The sequence below is a fragment of the Ricinus communis genome, chromosome 3 (assembly GCF_019578655.1).
Source record: "Ricinus communis isolate WT05 ecotype wild-type chromosome 3, ASM1957865v1, whole genome shotgun sequence".
In the NCBI taxonomy this organism is placed as follows: Eukaryota; Viridiplantae; Streptophyta; class Magnoliopsida; order Malpighiales; family Euphorbiaceae; genus Ricinus; species Ricinus communis.
Window position 1 is genome coordinate 772085 of NC_063258.1, and position 15437 is coordinate 787521.

Sequence of the window (15437 nt, forward strand, 5' to 3'; positions counted from 1 at the left end):
TTTTTATTAAAACTATGAAATATTAAAAGAAAATTAAACTGAGAATGACAAATATAAAAGAGGGAGACACTGAAATCATTCAAATGTCCATCAGTATTCACTCTAGTAGCTACCTAACTGTCACTAAGGTTTTCTTATATATATATATATATAGACACATCCATTGAAATACCTTTCGGTAAGTCTACCTTATCTACCAACCTGTCACAGGAAGAAGAAGATTGGGAGGACCAAATTATATAATAGCTTTGAAGACTTGAAGTTAGTGTAGTAGCCCAATAAGTAGAGCACAAAATACTGCTTGCTTTCTCTATTAGTCTTTTCTAGCAGAGTTGCACACAAGCTAAGTACTATGGAGAAACAGTCTGTGTTGGGCACTTTTGCTAGTCTCATTTTTTTACATTCATTTCTTGTATTGCTTTTCTCTCAAATTGCTGCCTCAAAGACTGTTGTGACCACTCTTCCTGGGTTTGATGGTGAGCTTCCCTTCTATCTTGAAACTGGGTAAGTCACTCCCTCTCTCTTTCATTTATTTTGTCTAGTCCTTTTCCTTTTCAATAGCTTTAAGAGAAAAAAACAAATAGTCTAAGCATTAGTGACCAGAGATTTATATTCACCCTTGTACTTATAAGAAAATGTCTCATACCATTCTGAACTCTTCTTGAGTGTATGTATTCAATTTATTGTTCACAATACTAAATTGTCTTCTCTACATACTACACACTTGAGCTTTTATTTTCTCATAATAAAGCACCTATTATAGAACCAATTGGTTTCACTTCAATTCTCAACAGAAAATGTCCGCCATTGAAAATTTTATTTCGAATGGTAAAGAATCAAAAGAAAAATATTTTGCTAAAGTTTGTGGTATTCCTTTTCTTTTTTTTCTTTTTCGTTTCTTGTGTTTATAAATGTAATATTGAAGTATATTGTGTATAGGTACATTGGTGTGGGTGAATCAAATGAGTCGCAGCTATTTTACTATTTTGTAGAGTCTCAGAGGAGCCCTGCAGTTGACCCTCTTATGCTTTGGCTGACTGGTGGCCCTGGTTGCTCTGTTCTCTCTGCCTTCTTCTATGAAAGTGGTAATTATATTCTTTCTGTTACTTATTGATAGTTCCCATTGGATTTTTTTCACATTAATTCACAAAATGTAATTAATACTAAGTGGGAATAATTAATTTTCCCAATTCCTTGCCTATTTTACCCTTCAATTTATTTGCTATTTCTTTTCTATATTAATACAATTTGCAACCCATCATCAACACATATAACGATGCCCCTTGTAGCATTAAAAAGCCTGGTGTTGATAATAAAAGGGAAAAGGCACAGTAAATGAGGGTATTATTAATAAATATTATTTATTTAAATATTTTTTAATAAGGAAAGTAGACCATAATTTAAAATTCTTAAAATAAAAATATGAACATATGTTATTAACTACCGATAATTAAATTTTAAAAATAAATAAAAAATTTTAATAAATAAAAACAACATATTTAATTAATCAATAACTAAAAATTATATAATTGACTAATTAAATATTTAATTATATTTAATAAATTATTAAAATTAAAATAGTATCAATTTTTATAAATTTATATATGTTGCATCCATTTACATTATAATCATTCATTTTTAGTTACAAAAGCTTCACTTTGTACATACAATCTTGCTTCTCCACAGTTTTGTTTTACATTTATGACTCAAAAATAGTTTTAGTGTGACATGTTTTAATTCAATATAATTTCAGGAAATTACCAAATTATAGCTAAAACATATTATTTCCAGAGTAATCTTTCTTGTATCTAATGATCTTACTTACCTTCTTCCAGGGCCTGTAACTTTTGATTATTCTAATTACAATGGAAGCTTGCCATCACTGCACTTGAACCCTTTTGCTTGGACACAGGTTTATTAATTTTCTTTTTTAAAATAATAATAATAATAAATAATTAAAAAAAGAAATGCAACATACTGTCAAATTTATCTATCAATTTAACCGTCTAAAATTGTACTTTGATCATATTGTTTTTCAGGGTATCAACATTTTATACGTAGATGCACCAATTGGCACTGGTTTCTCCTACTCAACAACTCAAGAAAATTACTATGTCGATGATATTAAGTCCGCAGCTCAGACGTATGAGTTTTTGCGAAAGGTGTGTTTCAAATTATGCCAATTAAAAGGAAACCAATGATAATTCATATACGCATCTTTATATATATATATATAAGTAATTCACTGTCTGCGGTCTTTAGAATGGTCGGCAACCGTAGGCCTCCGATTCCGACAGGTCCTAACCAATGTAAAAAATGAAAAAATTTAATAATTTGCACCACCGGTTCTCCAAGTTTTTGTTTTCCGGTTTGGAATTACAACTGGTCCCCGGTTCTCCAAGCTTGCCATCAATCCACTTGCAACACTGGCCTAACACTTTTTGATAAGATAATTATTTTCTTATTGGATTATATACTTATTTATATTTATATTATAATGAATATGTGACTACATTTAAAAATTAGTCGATTAACGTATATCCGATTTTCTTTTTAAATTATAAATAAGATAAAAAAATTTATTTAAATTGAATATGTATTAATTATTAAACTAGATATGTGGATACCGTCTTATTAATAATTTAACATATATTTATTAATCTATGAATTAAATATTATTTACTTCTTGACTTTGGTATAAGATACAAGTTGTTTTCTGTATTTTTTTATTGCATTAAAACTCCCTTAAGCTTTAATAAAATTAACCATTACCTCCTTGTATGCTAGTTGAAAGACTAAAATAGTAATTAAAAATTATAATTGATCTTTGAATTTATTATTAAGTGTCAAATTTATCTTAAATTAATTTATTATCAAATTAGATTAAAATATTATTTTTGGCACAAATTAATTTTAGTTAAAATATTATTTTTGGCACAAATTAGTTTTAGTGTCTAATTAAAATAATTAATTTTTTTTTACTCTAAGTTTTTTTTGATACAATTTAATTCAAACAAATTTAAGCATTTCAAAAATACTTATATTTACAATAATATTATTAAATTACAATATTATTTAATTTAATTTATTAATATAAGATAATATTTCTAATTAAAAATATTATTATATTGTGATTTTTATTATACATTATAGTTAAATTATATTAGAAGTAAAAATTAAATTAAATAATTATATTTTAATCTAGCAAAATAATCTAGACACCAATTAGCTTTACGAAAGAAATGTTATAGTTGACAAATGAAAAGAATTATGATAAACTTGTATGTTAAAAATGGAGTTTTTCACCGGCTAGTAAAATGGGATTAATACGAGTGAATTTTTTATTTTTAATATAGTTTAATTTTAATGTCTAATAAAAATAATAAATTTTTAACTATTTATTTTATTTAAAGATTTAAACTCACGCTTACAATAATTTAATAATATTAAATAAAAAATAAATATTTTTAATATGTTTAAATTTTTCTAGAATTAAATTATGCTAAAAAAAATATAAACAAGTAAAAGAATATTAAATTTTTTAACTTAATTGAATACTAAAACTAACTTGTACTAAGAATAAAATTTCTCTAATTTAATAATAAAATTAATTTTAAACGAGTTTGATACTTAATAATAGGTTCAATGATCAAATTATAATATTAAATTACCAATTTAGTTATTTGATAACACAAAAAAAAATAATTGTTAATTTTATTAAAAAATCAAGAGAATTTAATATAATAAAAAAATATAAAACCGACTGGTGTATTACACCAAACCTCAGGACTATATAGTATTTAACCCTTAATATATATTCATTCATATGTGTATTTGGTCTCTAAATAGGTCCATGCCCTTGGACTAGGTACATATTTTCTTTTACTATTTTTATGCCACTTAGACTAATTAGTTCATACACTGGTTGCCATACTTACCTTACCATTCATTCCTATGCAGTGGTTGCTTGACCACCCACAATTTCTCCAAAATCAACTATTCATTGGGGGTGATTCCTATTCAGGCATTCCCCTTCCAATTATAGTTTCACATGTACTTGATGGTAATTGCCAATTAAATCTCTGATCCTTTTCTTTTTATATATATGAGCAAATCACTTAAATCTTTAACCACATTTAATATTTGGGTCTTCCATTTATCTGCCAGGTAATGAACTTGGATTGACACCAATGATGAATTTAAAGGTAAGTCTATTTTATCTAACAACTTAAACTATGTTTTGATCATTTCATGAACTTGAATTGATTACTTCAGTAAACAATTTTCTCATTTTTTCTTTTCTTCCAGGGATATATACTTGGAAACCCCAAAACAGATGATTTTATTGATGAAAACTCACTATTCCCATTTGCTCATAGATTGACACTTATATCTGATGAACTTTATGAGGTAACTCCATGACTCTTCTTCCAGTAATACTTCTGAATTGTTTTCTTTAAATTAGTTAATTAATTAGTTCCGACTCGATTCAAATTCAAATATTTTACAGTATAGATTCTACTCCAGCACCAATTAAATTACACTAAATTGCTTATTTATGTTTTTACTTTTAAATAACTTATAAAAACATATCCATGTAACCTTTGATTTTTTCAAAGAGATTCCAAACTGTGTTTGAGTTTTTGAAGGATGCCAAAGAAGCCTGCGGCGGAGATTATGTAAATATCAATGCAAGCAACACAGAGTGTGTTACATACATAAACACTTACGAGGAGGTTAGAACTATTTATATATATAATTGATAAAATATGGGAATTAGTTTCTGCATACTAAGAAGAGGAAATATTGGTTATTTTAATTGCAGATGGTTCTTCAGATAAATACGATGCAAATTCTTGAGCCTTATTGCCAAGTTTCAAAACCAAGAGGCGAAAGATTAATAGAAGCTAAAGGAAGAAGATCACTCGATGAGGACCTCGAAAATATTTCCATTTCAAAACTTAATAGTGCACTTTGGTGTCGGGTAATTCCCTTTTGTTATCTTTTAATTTTAATTTGTATTTCTATGTTAAAAAAACAAAAAATTAATTTTTTTAATTTACTGCAAAAGTGTTTGAAACATATTTACGAGATAATTACATTAGCGGTCATCAAACTTTATAACAAAAAAGTATTAAATCTTTTATTTTTATATATGGTTACTAAATTTTAATTTTAATAAAATTAATGAGCTTTTTCAGTAAATATGTAAATAAATTATATGAGTGGTCACCGAATTTTTCATTTTGTAATAAAAAAATATTAAAATTTTGATTTTGAAAGCTACATGGGCGTTGTTTTTTTGTAACAAATCAAAGATTTGATACATTTTTTTTATAAATTGCAAAGCTTGGTGATTATTCATATAATTTATCTTCTAATTGTGCTGAAAAAATTCATTGGTATTTTTAAAATTAAAATTTAATAATCATTTAATTATAAATCAAAAGTTTGGTATATTTTTGTTACAAAGGCAAAATTTAGTAATGGTCAATGCAATTCATCCACATATTTACTGCATAACTTATTCTAATGTGCAGATTATGATAAAGATAATAGGTAATACTTGTCTATAAGTACAGACCAAAATAATTGGATGAGTAATATTTAAGCAAACGTATTAGGCGATTGATACGAATCTCAATCATTTAATTTTAATAAAAATATATTATTTATCTGTCAGCTTATTGTATATAATGAGAATATAATATATAATAGAGTAGTTGATATTATATTAGGCAAGAACGGAACTAAAAAAGGGCTCGGTAAGCTGTAGTTCGAGATAGTATAAAAAGAAAAGTTTTAAAAATTATTTATCTTTAAATCCGTAAATTTACTCTATCATTTAGTAATTTAGTAATTATATAGTAACTAAAACAATTCCCAATTACACTCTTGATATTGGATGCCATAAAAGTTCTTCTTCTTCTTTTTCTTTTTTTGCCCTAAAGAAGCCATAATAGATAAGTAGCTTTGTTTAATTCAGGACTATGAGTACGTGCTGTCAAATATTTGGGCTAATGACAGAAGTGTTCGGGATGCTCTTCAAGTTCGGGAGGTATATATAAATACAGAATTATAAGTACTGAAGTTGTTGTCAATGAACGTAATAATGTATTTTGTGATGAACAGAACACAACTGGTGTATGGAAGAGGTGCAATTCTAGCTTAGCTTATACAAAGACCGTCTCAAGCACAGTCCCCTACCATAAGAACCTCACCATGCAAAGCCTTCGAGCTCTTGTCTACAGGTGACCCCTACACTACTCTGTTTTTATCTCCTTCTAACATAAATTTTCATGTCTTTGTTAACATCAAACGATAGATTTTGCTTCTTTCTTTTTTCTTTTTTTATTCGACTTGGATCCTACTATTGCTAAAACTGATTATTTGTATAATAGATTAAAATCCTTTCATGTTTAGAATTTAGAAAAAGGCTTGTTTGAGTTTGCAAGGTAGTCTATTTATAAGCTCACAAATAAGCTAGTTCATTTATAAGCTCACAAACAAGCTCTTGAACTAGCTTACTTCGAGAATTAACTTATAAACCAGTTTATTTAGAAACTCGACATAAGCTCTTTTGTAATTTGATGATATCTTTTATTTATTTTTAATATATGTTTTAGGATTTTACTTTGTCTTTTTATTTAAGCATTTTTTTACTATAAATATATATAATTTAACAAGTAAAACATAATAAAATAAAATATTTGTTAAAATATATACATATATATTCATTATTAATGTGAATGACTTAGTCTAATACAAGTGAATATATGATAAATAAATGAGTAAATTCTGTTTGTTATAGATATTTGAATCTTAATTTACTACTTACATTAAGGATGAAAATTGTCAGAAATTTGTTGTATTCTACATGTGACTATTGCTATTGGTTTTTAGTACTTAATTTATGTATATTTAATTGATATTTACTTCAGAATTTTTAATTAGTCTTCTACTATTAGATTTAAGTCCATATTTTACTTTGAATTAAAAAATTTATAACCGCATATTTGATAGTTCGAGATTGAATTCGAACTCATAACTAAGTTAATTACAAGCCGATCTTAAACCGAACTCGAGTTTAGAATCATTAAAATAAGCCAAGCTTGAATTCAAAAGTATAAGGAATAATTGAGCTTGAGATCAGTTCAGTTCAATCGAGCCGAGTCTGAATATTCAAATCTCCAGCTCGGGTCGGCTCGATGCACCCTTATCTGCCAATCCATAGGATTTACCAAATCAACACAATTTTTGCCGAACGATTTTATATTATGCAACTCATGCAATAGCTTTCAGGCAGTGTTTGTTAAACCCTGAAGCATTCAAGCAGTTTATTTTATTTTATTTTTCTGCAGTGGTGACCATGATTTCTCTGTACCGCACATTGGCACACAAAACTGGATCCATTTGCTCAATTTGACCACTAATGAATATTGGCGGCCATGGTTTGTGGATGGTCAAGTTGCTGGGTAGGTTCATTTATTACATCTCTGATAAATCTCCTCCATCCTATTTCTTATGTGCCCTGTTGTTACCTGTAAGCCTAAAAACTTCAACAAAAGTCATCTTCTGTCTCATGCAGTTATACAGAGAAGTTCATAAGTGGTGACTATACTCTAATCTTCGCTACTGTCAAGGTCAGTAGAACACTCTGAATTTGCTTTAAATCCTTCTAACAATGCATATTTAAGCTTTTCTTTTTTAACTTTTATTTTGCTTCACTAGGTATTTTTATTTTTATTTTTGGGCTTGTCCTATTGCACTGATATTCCTACTGCTTTGAGGAGTATCTAGATTTTTGAACGACTCAGAGGTTGCTAATCTATATATATATATATATATTTAATAAAATTAAAATAATATTTTTTAAGCTTTTTTCTAATTTTTATTTTGCTTCACTGGATTTTTTATTTTTATTTTATTTTATTTAGAATGTAATAGTTCTTCATCAAACTAAGAATAAAAAAAGTAAAACACCTCAATAAAACGAATAAAAATTTCATAAAATATATATATTTTTTAATAAAATTAAAATAATATAAAGAGTCAATAAAATAAAACTAATAGATTTTGTCTTAAATCCCCATTAATACAAAATTTATGTGATACCCCAAACAGAGCGTTAATGAATAGTGTTTTAATTTGTGCAGGGTGCGGGCCATGTTGCTCCAGAATACAAGCCAACCCAATGTTATGCTATGATTGATCGCTTCTTTGGTTATTTCCCTCTCTAAACAAAAGACTTTTTCTTTTTCTTTTCTTTTTTCTTTACTTTTCTTTTGTCCGACAGAATGAATTACTATTAGTTAGATTGAATTTTGGTGTCCATTTTATAATAAATTTGAAGTATTATATAAAGACTCAGATTCTAATTTTATGGCTTTTTTTTATAACTAATGCCCGGATACTCTAACCCTCTTGTATATAATATTTATTAATTTATTAATTAATAAAATATTAATAACCTTTGTAAGTATTTGTAATTAATACTAGCATGTAGAAGTCAATTGCTATTTATGTAGAATACTAAATTTAAAAATTTATTTAGAGTATATATATATATATATATATATATATATATATATATATATATATATATTATAATCACTTACTAAATTGAAAATTAAATATTCAGCTAAAATTTAAATTTATTATTATATAATAATCTATTGATGTTAAAGCTATTTAATATCATATGTTTTAAGTATATTGGTTCACAATTATTTTAAGTTTTCGATTATTATAAATTTAATAAATCAGTCTCACATTAATGTATAATTTTTATTTTTCATAAATTTAAAAGTTGATAATTATAATATTTTATAATTTTTTAACCCATCAAATATATTATAAAAAAATAGACCATATATTAAAAAGAATATAAGTTATATTTTAATAATTGAATTTTTAGACTCGACCTTGATTTAATTAATATTTAAATTATAATTTTATTATATTAAAATATATAAAGTAGCGACATTAAATATAAGTATATTTCAATATTTATTAAAATAATGAAATAAATTTGAAAAAAAAATGTCTCATCCCTTCTTCCCTTGATTCTCCTTTCTATTTACTTTCTTCTTGCTTTATTTTAGCCACTTAGTCTTCTCAGCTTTTTCTAGTTTCACGCATCAATAAAAAACAATGATTTAGAAATTATTAAATATGATGTTTAAGTGGTTACTAAATGCATAGCATCCACTTAAAAACTACATCTTATAATTATTAAAATTCTAGTTATTAACAGAAATATTGATAAAAAAAAGTCATATAAACTCTAAAAGTAGTAACCAGAAAATGTGGTTTCTATTTTGTTACACCACTCATAGTCGTTATTTGGTTTCCAATTGATCATTAAAGCACTGACATGGGAGACCACCGGGAGATTAGTTAGCGACCACATATAAGTGGTAGCTAACTTAAAGACCACATACATATGGTTAATTAGATATCATTTTGTGGTCTATAATCTTAGCTACCACTTATATATAGTCGCTAAATTATTTCCGTTAGCTTGAGGCAGCTAAATTAATAATGTAATTTTTTAAATTAATTTTTATTGGATATTTAATATATTAATCTTATTAATATTGTATTGTATTGTATGCCATTAAGTTATATATTACTATTATATACAATTAAAAATGAAAATTATAAATAATAAAATAACATACTAAAGAGAAATATAATTTAAATTAAAAATTTATAATGTACAAAAATATTTATAAGTTTCAACACCCTAAAAATGATAAATAAACAAATCTCAAGTCACAAAATGAATGTACGGTCAGAGATGTTAGACTAGGTGATTCATCATAAAGCTAAAGTCTCTAATTTTGATCTTAACACTCAAATTAATTCTTGATTTATTGAATTTTTAAGTATTGTTTGTGTAGCATAGATTATGGTTTAAAATCCAAGTCTATCTGAAAATTACAACTGCACCTCTCTAAGCGCAACTGCGAAAAGCTCAAATTTATATCGACATAAGCTATTGAGGGTTTTAGAATGAAAATCATGACTCCGCCCATAAACATGCGATCGCAAAAATTAAAACTTCTGAGGCATAGACTATTGGCCTCCTAAAGCTGAAAATTGAGACCACTATTCTTAAGGGCGCGACCTCGAGATTCATAAAGGGTCGTTACTGTTGCAAACCACGCCAACAGTACATTTGAAGCAGCTAATGTCTCTATGCTGCATCATATTAGAGATGAAAATTTGTCCATACTCATGGGTAAACCCATAACTCGACCTAAATGGGTAGAAAATATTCGGCCCGCTACTAATAATAGGTCGGGAAAGGTTTAAGACACTTTGCCTCGTCTCTGCTCATAACTCGCCCCGAACTATACTCAATATATATATATATATATATATATAAAATTTATAAAATATAAGTAAATAAATATAATTTTTATAAAATATATTAAATATTGGTTAAATCTATACTTTATTTCTTCCATTATACTTAATAACAGTTAAATTATTAAATAAATGTATACTAAAAAATTAATAAAAATATATAAAATAAACATAGTACTTGTATCCAACTCGACTCTATTTTGAAATAACTTTTTCTACCTCGTACACGCCCGGATCCTTCACCGAATGCATATGGAAAAGGCATGCGATTTGCAATCTAACAATGCATTTAGTGCATTATCTTAAAGCAAAACATTGTGCATATTTTAGGATTCATGTGTAACGGCTCTTTGAAGTTAGTATGCTATAAAAATAACCTCTAAAGACCTTAAATCGTTAATTAACAATCTCTCGAAGCCTACACATATTATGTATTAACTTTCTTTCTTCTTGCAATCAATTTTATAATCTTTGGTTGTTATAAGAGCTTGAATGCTCTTGTGAGGTTTGAGTGTTGGCTTAAGCGCTTGTGACTGAATTGGAGAATTAGCCTAGGTAAAACTCTTTTAAGAGTTGTATGTGGTCCATAAAAATACAAGTGTAAAAAGTTTGGTATGAGCCCTAAACACTAAGTTTGGAATGAACTTGGAAAAATTCCTTTGTAATTGATTAAGTGTATAGTGAACACCAAATTAGAGATTGGGAAGTGGATGTAGAGTTTGTTAATACTTGAACCACTATAAACCTTTATTGTTCTTTCTTCTCTACATTTTATTCCTTCTATCGTTAAGATTTTTAATTTCCAACCATTCTACAATTCACCAATTCAACCTCTTATCTTTGGTTCATAAGGGCAAACTAGAGGGTATTAGAAATAAAAAGGAAAAATGATAATAAACTCACAACTTGTCAAAAGGTGGATTTTTTTGAAAATTGTAGCCATGGGGTTGGGTAAAGTGGTCGGGGACATGTTGTCGAGTGCTTCAGGTCATTTTCTACACCAACTGGCGCACTCGGTTCTTAAGAGTGGTCTTCAGCATATAAATTGACTCGTCTTTCTCATGCAACTGTTACGCTAACTGAAAGATAATGTCTTCAAGATCTCGAAGGAGCTACTTGTCAATCTTACTGATGGAGTTGTAGAGGTCGAGGTATCAGAGTGATATATAGATATCTTATTTGCCTATTCCATATGCATACCTGCTATGCAACGATGCTCAAAAACTGTCTCTAAAACTAATTTGACCATCCCATATACATCCCGTCTTTATGTGAGACACCTCGGCTAGGCACTCCTAAAGGCTTTCCAGCACAGTTATTGAACATAATAAAAATTAAAAAATTTAATTAATTAATTAATTAATTAAATTAGTGATTGTTATTTTAAGCCATTTATTATGCACTTACTCTGATTTTTATGGCGAAGTTATCCATATATTACCTTGATCCATCAGCGGTTTTAATTATGTGGGTCTAATGGAACAATCAGATCTTGGCCGGAGATGCAATTTCAGCTCTCTCCTAAGAATAAAAAGATAAATTAGATCTTTACATAATTAATTAAACTATATCAAAAATATAAAAATGAAGCCACAGGTGTGTAGGGCCTTTTGTCTCACTTTCTTCGACTGACGCGCTATTACTTCTTGAAAGAAAAACTCTTAAACTGCTCTTGCCATCTCTGCCAAATACATATCTACTAAAAAGAAAAGGCATTCTAAATCAAAATTCTCAAACCAATAAACACTTCAATAATTTATTTATTAATTCGTCTGATAGCTGATGGCTGGTGGCTGATAGCTAATAATTGATGGCTAATATTTGATAGTTGGTGACTGATAAATTAAATCGTTTAGTAAGATTTTATTAGCAGTTACTGTTAGTATGTTAAATACCTATAATTTATCTTTAAATATATTTTATTTTATTATACTATTTCTAATTATATATTTTAATAAAAATAATTTATAATATTAAAAAAATACTATAGTTAATTTTATTTAGCTTAATGGTTATATTATTAAAATACTTAATAATTATTTCAAAAATAGAAATTAAAATTACTTTCACGAATAAAATATTTTTAATTTTAAATATTAAATTATAAATATCTTAATTATTAAATACTAAAAATAATTTTAAAATAATAATTTATTTATTTAGGAATTATAAAAAGAATATTTATATGAGTCAATTTAAAATAAGTTGTTGTTAATAAATTCTAATAAAAATAATATTATCAAAATAAATAGAAAAATCAAATTAGTTATCAATTAATAAAAAAGATTTTAAAATAAAACTCATGCAATTAGCTACTTATTGAAATTAAACCCCTGATTTTTAAGTTTTTAACAAACGTCTTAATATAATATAGTTTATTAGCTACACAAAATATCCAAATCAAACACCTTTTAGTCCACCAAATTAAATCTTAAATATTTTTGAAAAAAGCTTTTGGCAACATGAATATTAATTTTCCTATAAAATAAAAAATCAAGTTAAAGGAAGACTTTATGGACTGAGTACTCAAAAGTTTTTCAAAACCAATCTATAGCAAAGAAAAAAATAAAAATAAAAAAAGAAATGAAAAAGACATCTATTTATTTATTTATTTTATTTGATTTGATTTGATTACAGAAACAGCATTTATTAATCCCAATTAAATATTTATGAACTACCCACCATCTTTTCTTCTGTTGTTTCACATGTTAAACATCACTTTATGCCATGCAAAACTACAAACAAGGTTTCTTTTAGGGAAAGGCAAAAACAAAAAGCCACAGAGCGAATCAAATGAACCCAAGCCCCCAAAAGTACACACGCTCACACTCACACTCACACGTGTCCATATCTCTTTTTGTTTTCTTTAAATAGACAAATTTTGTTAAAAGCATCCAATGGCATAAAGTGTCTATTTATCTCTCCAATTTGGACTAATTTAATAGTTTAAGTTTTAACTTTTCCACTAATTTATCCACTAAATTTTTTACAAGTGGCCAACTGACTCTAATAAAAAATACTTAATTCGTAATTAATTTTAATATAATCTTATCCTAATATCTAACATAAATAATTAAACATATTTCTCATTAAAAATATTTAACTAAATAATTTTATCAAAACCATATAAGATTATATATTTATAAAATAAAAACAAAATTTAACATTTTAGTAATATTTAATTTTAATTTTTAATCAAAATAATAATTTAATAATTTCAATATAAAACTCGATTCAACTATCAATTCAGTAAAAACATTAAAATAACGGGTTATTAATTTAATAAGTACGTTAGTTATTCAACCGTTTAATGATATATATATATATATATGATTTAATATAATTATGAATTTTTTGAATTGTTTCTTGATTTTACATTAAAATGTGTAGTTATAATTTGCTTGGAGATAGTAAGAACTTCTTGTTTAAAATTATATTAATTTCTTAGTCTATAATAATATATCTATTACTTTTTCTGCTAATTTTTCTATTAGTTTTCCTATTAAATTCAAATAAAAAGACAAAACTATCTTTTAAGTAATTGAAATAAAATATAAAAGAGTAACTTTCTCTACAAATTTATTATATTATATTAGTTACTCCCTAAATTTATTTTATTTTTACTAAATCCTATTATAGTTTATAATAAGATACTAATTCTTCATTATTATTTTTTTTGGTAAGAGATGTTTTGTTATATTTTAATATCTATATATATTTAATTTTTAATATAAATTATTCAGATTCAATAACTACAATTAATAGTTATTAACAAAATATTAGCTAATTATACTACTTTATTCAATTTTATAATCTAAATTTATGGAAATAATTAAAAAAATGTAGAAAAGTAGTCATTACATTAATTTGTTTATGGATAGGAAAATTTAAAGTAATTACTAAAATTATCGTATTATTCAAATTCATAATTCTACTTAGGGTAATTACTATTTACTTTAAGAATTTATATTCTTAATAATACTAATATTATAATTACTATATTACATTATGTCAATTATTTTTAAAAAACTGAAATATCTTTTATTACAAAATTTAATGAATCTTTTATAATAAGCTAATAATTTATTAAACTACGAATAGTAGTTATCAAATTTAAATAATTTACGTTATAATTTGAACATATAAATATTAAAAGATATATTATATCTTGGCTGAAACCAGAAAGAAATTTTAACCGAAACTAACTAAAATTTAATAAAAAAAAGGGACTTGTGTATTATAATAAATTATAGGATGAATTTAGTATAATATTGAAAATGAAAGACTAACTAATGTATTATGACAATTCATGGAAAAATAATAATCACCATCTTCATTTAATTAATTTGAGGGCTGTTTATTTTTTTATTTTAACTTAATAGAAGAATAAACAAAAAATTAATAGATTAAAAATAAAAATATACTAAAAATCATTAAATAAATCAAAAACCTTTTGACAAGTATAATATGGAATATCCAAAAAGTGCATATCATGATTATATATTTGGTGTTTTAACTTTTCTGTATTTTTCTGTTTTGGTATTTAAACTATTTTATTTTCAATTAAATGTTTGAATCTGTTAAAATATTCAATATAGTGTCTCTAGCCGGTTTTATAAGTTAAAGTGCTTATTTGATTTTTTTTAATAGTAAATTGATTTAAATATCCTCATTTAAAATAATATTATATTATATTTATTTTTCTTATTTATCCATTTTCAATACTACTTTTTAATATTCATTTATTTTTCAAAAAATATAATAAAAAGTAAAATTATTTTATTTTTCTTATTTATTCAGATAAAAATTGAAAAAAATTAAATATTATTTACTTCTTTTTTTATTTTCATACATTCAAATAAAAAAAATAAAAATAAAATATATTCTTTCACCTTAAAACAATAAGAGGAGAAAGAGGAATGTATTAAGTATTCTAAAAAAATTATTTTTAGAAATTAAAAGATGATGAGTGAATCTTTTTCTAAAAGAAAGAATAAAAGTTAAAAGAATTTAATTCCCTTTTTTTAGTGTCAAAAGAAGAATATGATAAAAAATAGAAAAAA

The 15437-nt window shown here is 25.4% G+C and overlaps 1 protein-coding gene across 1 annotated transcript; it reads left to right on the forward strand.

Annotated features, from left to right (window-relative positions):
• Positions 1–236: 236 nt before the first annotated feature.
• On the forward strand, positions 237–8383 carry LOC8273228 (serine carboxypeptidase-like 18). The gene is made up of 14 exons (XM_048371563.1): positions 237–504; positions 940–1085; positions 1836–1912; positions 2040–2162; positions 3961–4063; positions 4168–4205; positions 4309–4410; positions 4650–4736; positions 4826–4984; positions 5987–6058; positions 6133–6251; positions 7362–7475; positions 7589–7643; positions 8157–8383. The coding sequence occupies exons 1-14, from the start codon at positions 353–355 to the stop codon at positions 8238–8240; spliced, it is 1431 nt and encodes a 476-aa protein (XP_048227520.1). The 5' UTR covers positions 237–352; the 3' UTR covers positions 8241–8383.
• Positions 8384–15437: the final 7054 nt, after the last annotated feature.

What these genes read in the sequence shown, in the direction of transcription:
- LOC8273228 (XM_048371563.1), top strand. Translation starts at nt 353, where the DNA reads ATGGAGAAACAGTCTGTGTTGGGCACTTTTGCTAGTCTCATTTTTTTA. An exon ending in AGTTTCACATGTACTTGATG is followed by an intron (nt 4,064 to 4,167) that starts GTAATTGCCAAT and finishes TTTATCTGCCAG; the next exon opens with GTAATGAACTTGGATTGACA. An exon ending in ATGCTCTTCAAGTTCGGGAG is followed by an intron (nt 6,059 to 6,132) that starts GTATATATAAAT and finishes TGTGATGAACAG; the next exon opens with AACACAACTGGTGTATGGAA.